Here is a 7,806-nt window from a genome sequence, read left to right as displayed (position 1 = left end):
GCTTGAAAAGATTGTTTTGACAAATTTAAGCAAGTCTAACTTGTTTTTTTTTTTTCTTCTAAATTGTCATAGTTGCTATGTTTTTATGGTCAATTTCTCGCCTCTAAAACCCTAGTCTAGTTATCTCTCCATAGCATTCTCTATTATCTTCAAGTAATTTAATATGCTTATGTATTCATAGTAATTTTTATCGGTGAATATACTCTTACCGACTTACTGGTTAACAAAAGTAATCACAAATAAATATATAGTGAAAGTGTAAAATACTATTCCTTAACGTACGATGCATGCGATAGAAAATTACAACATGCGTAATAATTTTTATAACATACGTGATTAGGCTTTTACCATATGCGTGATTTCTGATTTTATTCATGCATGATTATGTGTTTTTGTTCATGCGTGATTAGGATTTGATTTTTATCACATGTGTGATTTAATATCGTGCGCATCACATGTTATGGAATATTGTACGTTAACCTTCCTCTATATATTATATTATTTATATTTATATTATGTATTTGAGTCAAATTTAAGAAAAGAAGACACAAAAGAGTTGAAACGTTATAATCAGAAGACAAGACAGAAATTAAAAAACACATCAATTTTCTTAGGTTTTAATCAAATGAATTATAATCAGAAGACAAGACAGAAATCTAAAAACATATCATTTTTCTTAGATTTTAATCAAATGAATTAACGTTAAAACACGGACCGTTATAATCGGAAAACGGGCAGCGACGAAAAATATTATTTGTGAGCGGGACCCACAAAGATACGTTGTGGGGTCCACAGCCGGGGCAATAGGCGGTCAAACCGGAGCCGATGAGATTTTGACCCACGCTCGCGGCAGCGTTTGTATAACCATTCAGCGGTTCAACAGTGGCGCGTGAGTGTTACACTGGCCGTTTCTCGATGATCGGTGATGTAATGTGTCCCCGCAATTTGTGCGACTGCAACAGACTTTTTTTCAGGCACCGACGCACGGCCGTGGCACGTGTGCACGTGACCACTCTAATCTCTGTTTCATGCTCACAAGTTAAACATTGTTTTTGTATAATATAATTTAAAACACACTATAATTGTTTTTTGGTGTTTTATTCAAATTAAATCATACTAGGTTGTCAATAAAGTTCTGGTTCATTGGCAGTCACAGTGTTTTATTCAATTTAAATCATATACTAGGTTCGAGTCTCGTCCAGAGCAAAATTGCTCTGGGTTGAGATCGGCTGTATCACAGTGTGCCTTCGATCCGTGAGTTTCCTTTGGAATGGTGGAGGGTCAGGTCACCAGCGTCGTTTGCGTTCGCAAAAGTGGATGGCTTTTTGCCATTGAGTTTTTGTTGGTCGTTTAAAAGAAAAACATACCGAGTTCGTGTTGTAATTTGAAAACAAAAACAAATCGGATTATACATCAGTTTAGGATTTGGGTCATTTTTTCATGAAATGGAAGATGGGTTAGGTGTGTGTATTTGTTGTAATTTGAAAACAAAAACAATTTGGATTATACATCAGTTTAGGGTTTGGGTATTTTTTTTCTTCATGAAATAGAAGATGGGTTAGGTGTGTATAATATGGTTCTAGAGATAAATATGGATTAACATGAACATCATATATTCTGATACAAAAATGTTATGTGATTTTTCCCTTATTTATTAATGTATAAGAACCTCCTCAATTGGTGAATATGAGGGCTCTTATTGGATGGAAAAATGAACCGAGCCGTAAACTTTTCAAGTTTGATATTAGAATGTTATAGTTTTAAACATTTTTAAGTTTATAGTGATGAGGCATAGAAACTCGAAACATATATATTGAGACTTGACTTGATATGTCTTTTAGGTAACTTATCTTACGAGATTCCCTAAAGACACATGAACATAAGAGGTAGATATATCGTGAAACATACATAAAGGATATGTGTCAGGATTTAACGCGTGTTTTATGTGTATCGTTTTTAAAGTGAACATGTAATATATACATTAGAAAAACTTGTACACTAAAATTTATGGTGTGAAAACGGAAATATGTGAGTTTAGATAAGTTAAATATATGTATAAAAAATGAAACATACATATCAAGAGTCAATAGTTAATACATATACATAAGCATCAAACAAATGTTTGGATGTTAAGGTATATTTTTCCGTGCTTAGATGACTATTATTATAATAGAAACACATTAACAAATTCATAAACTATTCTTAGAACTATGCCCTAATAAAATAACCATCCAAATCTAGTTTTTAAAACTATTATTGCCGAACTTACAATGCCTTTAACAACCCTTCCACCATACCATTAAGGTGTGAATTTGGTCATGGATTGTGACCTTGCTAGGGTCATTTCTGCCCTATACAAACAACCTCAAAATCACTACCATTTTGAGATCTCACTTACCACCCTTTTTATTGTTGCAAAAGGTGGAACTTTCGTATTGCATAAAAGGGAAAATAGATTGGGTACCTGGTAAAAAGAGAATGGTATAAGAAAAAACAAATTGCGATGTGTGATGTGCGTAATGAGCCGGATATAAGAAATGAGACTAATATAGGGAAAATAACTATTTTAAATGAATGAAACCATTATATTATTCATTTTCTTGAAAGAATTGTTGTATTTTTTAGTCGAGTTATTTTGATACCGCTAGGGGTGTCTATAAACCGTCGCTCTGCTCAAACCGAAGAATGTCAGCTCGCTTGGGTGGTTTTAAATATATATTTACAATTCGGTTTTATCAGGCGGATGATTTATGGTTTGAAACTTGGAACCAGTCGTGTAAACCAAACTGGTCATTTAACGTTATATAATTCATGAACAATCCTTATTATTGTTTAAAGATCAAATACAAAATTATGCTTTTGAACAAAACCAACATTTTTTTAAAACTTCGCACCGCAAAATTGTATGATTCAATTTGTCTTTTTCAAAATTTTACTTAGCGATTCGACCAAAAGTTTAGTCGAAATAGGTCAAACCAGATCGTAAACACCGCTGGAAATATCTGAATACCATTAAAAATGTATAATTTTATGTATTAACATAATTTGCTTAAATTTAAAGGTGTCATATATAATGATAGTTCAAGAATTTGCAATTAATTTAACCCACAAAATAAATAAATGGATCATAGAGGAGTTGTTACTTGTTAAAGGTAAAGGTGAACCCAACCCAACCCATTTTACATTTTACATCAAAAAAAAATGTAAAACTCTCACTGCCTTTCTTCTACCCCTTGGTAAATCCAACCATACAATCATGTCATAATAAGCTTTAAAAAAAGTCAAAAACACTCACATTTCCTCTATTTCTCCCTCTTTTTAGCTATTTTTATTTATCAACCTACTAGATATCGAGTGTTCTTTCTTCCCTTTAGTAAACTTTGCTGCTAAAAGCAACAGAAAACAAAGAAGCATGGTGGGCTCAGGAACAACAACAACAGATGGAAGTAAAGAAGCAGCTGGAATGTTGGCTCTTCATGAAGCTCTAAGAAGTGTTTGTCTCAGTTCTGACTGGACTTACTCTGTTTTCTGGACCATTCGACCTCGCCCGTATATTACTTTCTTAATTCATATCAAACCATTATGTTGTTGTATGTTGATCTTTACTCAAATGGGTGTTGTTTTTCTCGTTTTTTCAGACGAGTTAGAGGCGGTAATGGCTGCAAAGTTGGCGACGACATCGGCAGCCTGTAAGTACATGTATTGTAACACTTTAGACAAATCCCATATCGTTCTGTTTTGCACTCTTTTGTTTTGCTCTCTTTAAAAGAGAACTCCACATTTATTAAAATAAATGTTCTGCCTCAAATTATATCACCAACGTGTTTTGAGTGAATATGAGAGGACTCGGAGTAATACTACTGGTAGCGAAGGTAGAGATTTCCGACTCGGGGTCGAAAACGTATATACCCAAAAATTTTCTATAAAATAGGGGGTCGAAAACGTACATACCCAAAAATTTCTATACGAAAACTACATACTCTCAACTACTGAGCGAAATGTTTTTTCTTATGGGCCCCCAAACCAAGGGGGCGGACCTATAGTGTTACAAGGGGTAACCTCTGTTGCCCCTTGACGCTCCGGTGACATTCCGACGGTAGTGTAAATTTTGGAAACTTTTGATATTTTTTTGATTTTGTTACCGTTTTTTTATACGTTACCCCTATACGGATTTTCTAGATCCGCCACCCCCACTATGCTGCGCCTCTGGTGTAGTGTACTAGGATAGGTGACCTACTGAAAGTTTCCATTTGCCCGACAAAAAAAACAAATATGTGAGATCCTCAGTGGTAAAACAGACAATATTGGTGGGACATACATGGTACATATTGACATGTTATGTGGTTAGTTTGTGTGTTTTATGTTTGATTAGCCGAGGCAAAACAGAGAATATTGGTGGGACGAGAGGTCGGATGTTACATGCTATGCGATTAATTTATGTTTGATTAGCCGTGGTTTATTGCAGGATGTTGATGTGGGAAGACGGGTTTTGCAAAGGACGAATGGCGGATTCTTTAGAAGAAATGGATGCAACAGGGGAAGATCCTGTTAGAAAAGCCTTCAGCAAAATGTCAATTCAGTTGTATAATTATGGAGAAGGGTGGGTAGTTGGTAGGTGTTTGTTATCAATTTTGAGATTTGTAATCTATCAATGATCAACAACAGTAGAGTTTTCAAAACATAAAAATAAAAAAATATATCTATTAAAATTATTGATTTTCTTTTGTTATTTTTTTTTTCTGATGATAGTTGGTTTTATTGAGTGCAGATTAATGGGAAAAGTTGCTTCTGATAAGTGTCACAAATGGGTCTTCAAAGAACCTTCAGAATGTGATCAGAGCATATCTAACTATTGGCAAAGTTCTTTTGATGCTGTATGCTTCTCCCACACACACTTACACCTTCACACACACGCACTTAACTCATTCTCTTAGGACTTGATTTGTGTAAAAAATATGTTTGCATATGGGTTCATTTGGGTCGACTCAGATTATACAACGGGTCAATTTGGTTCTGTTCGAATCATAAAACAGGTCAAAAGAAATTAATTAAAATAAAGTCATTAATTTATTTTGAACTTTTTGTTGTACTGTCCACTTAATCTGTTTTAAATAATTTGGCCTCATTAATAATTTCTTATGACTTTGCAGCTTCCAACAGAATGGAATGAACAGTTTGATTCAGGAATTCAGGTGAATTTTTTTTAATCAAAATTTTGCAATTTTTTTCATTTTTATCATTTGATTATAATACCCTTTTGATTTTTGCTTGGGTAAATTATTTTTTGAGTCCCTGTGTTTTAGTGGTTTTAACTAGTTGAGTCAAAAAGCAAAAAGTTTAACGACCTGAGTCCTTATAAGCATTTTCATTAACCATTTGAGTCCTTTTAAGTCCAAATTTTAACCTTTGGGCTCCAATTTTTTGGACTCAAATCGTTATAAAATAAACAAAATTGGACTCAAAACGTTATAAAATAAATGGCTAGGGACTCAGGGCGTTAAACTTTTTGATTTTGGACTCAAATGGTTAAAACCACTAAAACACAGGGACTCAAAAAGTAATTTACTCATTTTTGCTCTTAATTTTCATTTCACTAGACTATAGCTGTGATTCAAGCTGGTCATGGCTTGTTGCAACTCGGTTCATGCAAGATTGTGAGTAGGTTATGTTTCAATATTCAACCATTTTTTTTTTACCAAAAAGAACTCAATTTCATGTGTTTATGGTTGTAATTAGGTACCTGAAGACCTTCATTTTGTGCTTAGAATGAGACATACATTTGAATCACTAAGCTACCAATGTGGCTTCTATCTATCCCAACTATTTGCATCAACATCATCACCTTCTTCCACTGGGATCCCATTAAAGCAACCGACGGTCCCGATCTACCCACCTCCCGCCTACAACTGGGCCAACCGCATGCAATCGCCAAATTTCCAGAAAGCTACGGGACTTGGGTTTGGGCCTAAAGATGAGACACACATGTTCCTCCATCCTCATTCATCCGAAACACACATGGGAAACATGATGGGTCATGACCATGCTGAAAATGACATCAAATGGCCTAACGGATTGACCTTCTTCAATGCATTAACCGAAGGGCTCGGTAGCAAGCCTGACGACGGTCAGGACTTGAATCATGGAAAACACGAACCGGGTATGTACACCGATGTGATGGAAAATTTCTTGGAGTGATCCAACGATTATGGATCGGGTTGTTAACTTGTTATAAATCTTGGAAGATAACTCTTGGTACTCTTTGTTTTGTTGTAGTATTTTGTAGTTGTTTTTGGTCTTTCTTGAAACTGTTTTTTTTTTTTTTTTTTTTTTTTTTTTTTTTTTGTTTGAACGGCTAAAATCACACCACATCTGCCCTTTGCAGGATTTGAACCCACAACCACTTAGTTGGGAAGTACACCACTTTACCACTAGGTTGTCCCCTTAGGGATAAAAATTGTTAAATTAATGAACTTTATGACAAAATAACACAATCCCACTTTACATTAGCAAAAAAGTAGAAGAAAAAGGTTCAAAAAACTTCAAAAAAAATAAAAATAAAAAAAATTGAGCAGTCAAAACATTTTCTTGGACGGCTCCATAGCATGGCATTCTTTGCATGTTGACACAATCCACCGGAAAAATCTCTGGCAATACCCTTTTCTCCTAGTGTATTTCGTCTTCTCCGGCGACCCTTTTTGCTTCTCGTAATCCGCTTTCCTTCGTTGGGAAGTCGGGCGGTTTAGTACAGGAACGGGCGCCATGAACTGCCACCTTTGAGCCGGACGATAATAATTGTTGGTGTAGTGAACCGGGCTCCGGCTTCCATTTCTAGATAATATCGCGGTTCTCGTGGTAGATCCGGGGCTAGAAGTCTCACTAGTGCTTGTTCTCGCACTGCTGCAACTACTACTGCTACTGCTGCTGCTGCGACTGTTTGTACTAGTGCTCCGCGAGGACACTAGTGAATCTTTACTATTTACACTGCATGTCCTTGAAAAGGTACAACTTGTTAAACCTTTTGGTTTAATAGGGAAAGTGTGGAGGAGGAGTTTGCCATTTGAGAACAAATGGTCGGCTAGTTCAGAGTCTATATCCATGTCGGGTGACATAGCGGGGAATGTGAAGTTGTCGCCGGAGGAACTACTTTTGTGCCGGCGATGAGTCTCCATGGTGAGTTGTGAATTGGAATGAGGAGATTCACATAATATATATCATCATAAAGTTTGTGTATTAGAGGGAATGGGGCCAATTGAGCTTGTGATTTTCCTTAAAGCAAAGACCATTGGGGCCATATGTTTTGCCACATTCATAAGCTTCAACGTGGCCAACTCTTTAGATTTTGTGATCAAATAAAAGATCAAATCCATCAATTCTAGAAAAAATGACATGTTTTTTATTGGATATTGATGCATACATACCTAGTTATACTTTTGAACAAATAAGTAATGACTAATGATCTATAAATCAATTTGAAACAATGGTGAAATTTAATACTAATCAATATGAAACGTAGAATGAAGGGCTCAAATTTCTAGTTCATAGGTGACTTAACATAATTATATAATTTATAAGGAGTTAGGGTTGTTTGGCAACTTCTGAATGGGTAAGTGCTGAACCATTAAGTGTTGAACCAGTAAAAGGTTTGAACCATTAAGAGCCAGCATAATGCTTAACTGTTCTGAGGCAAATGTATGACCAAGTCAGATAAGAGATCTTAACCATTCAGACTCAGTATAATGCTAAACCATTCAGAGGCAAATGTCTGAATCATTCAAACATCTACTCGCGAAACAAACAATCTGAACC

At 35.4% G+C, this 7,806-nt stretch overlaps 2 protein-coding genes across 3 annotated transcripts; one reads left to right on the top strand and one right to left on the bottom strand.

Moving 5' to 3' along the window:
• Positions 1 to 3,149: 3,149 nt before the first annotated feature.
• Positions 3,150 to 6,298, top strand: LOC110894253 (protein RICE SALT SENSITIVE 3). 2 transcript variants are annotated; one of them, XM_022141449.2, is made up of 7 exons: positions 3,150 to 3,549; positions 3,639 to 3,689; positions 4,466 to 4,600; positions 4,769 to 4,874; positions 5,151 to 5,192; positions 5,598 to 5,658; positions 5,737 to 5,879. In XM_022141449.2, the coding sequence occupies exons 1-7, from the start codon at positions 3,413 to 3,415 to the stop codon at positions 5,742 to 5,744; spliced, it is 540 nt and encodes a 179-aa protein (XP_021997141.1). In that variant the 5' UTR covers positions 3,150 to 3,412; the 3' UTR covers positions 5,745 to 5,879. The 2 variants fall into 2 exon arrangements, with proteins under 2 accessions (XP_021997141.1, XP_021997140.1); XM_022141448.2 differs by having other exon boundaries at positions 3,166 to 3,549; positions 5,598 to 5,654; positions 5,737 to 6,298.
• A 173-nt stretch (positions 6,299 to 6,471) lies between these two features.
• LOC110894254 (osteocalcin 2-like) lies at positions 6,472 to 7,188 on the bottom strand. The gene has a single exon (XM_022141450.2). The coding sequence runs from the start codon at positions 7,167 to 7,169 to the stop codon at positions 6,573 to 6,575; it is 597 nt and encodes a 198-aa protein (XP_021997142.1). The 5' UTR covers positions 7,170 to 7,188; the 3' UTR covers positions 6,472 to 6,572.
• Between the last annotated feature and the right edge of the window lie 618 nt (positions 7,189 to 7,806).

The sequence above is a fragment of the Helianthus annuus genome, chromosome 12 (assembly GCF_002127325.2).
Source record: "Helianthus annuus cultivar XRQ/B chromosome 12, HanXRQr2.0-SUNRISE, whole genome shotgun sequence".
In the NCBI taxonomy this organism is placed as follows: Eukaryota; Viridiplantae; Streptophyta; class Magnoliopsida; order Asterales; family Asteraceae; genus Helianthus; species Helianthus annuus.
Note: the sequence above shows the minus strand (reverse complement) of the source record. Positions and strands in the feature narration are given on the sequence as shown.

Excerpts from the sequence above, each read along its gene's own strand:
- LOC110894253 (XM_022141448.2), top strand. The coding sequence starts at position 3,413 with ATGGTGGGCTCAGGAACAACAACAACAGATGGAAGTAAAGAAGCAGCT. Across the intron at positions 3,690-4,465 it reads GGCGACGACATCGGCAGCCT|GATGTTGATGTGGGAAGACG; the intron begins GTAAGTACATGT and ends GGTTTATTGCAG. Across the intron at positions 4,875-5,150 it reads GGCAAAGTTCTTTTGATGCT|CTTCCAACAGAATGGAATGA; the intron begins GTATGCTTCTCC and ends ATGACTTTGCAG.
- LOC110894254 (XM_022141450.2), bottom strand. The coding sequence starts at position 7,169 with ATGGAGACTCATCGCCGGCACAAAAGTAGTTCCTCCGGCGACAACTTC.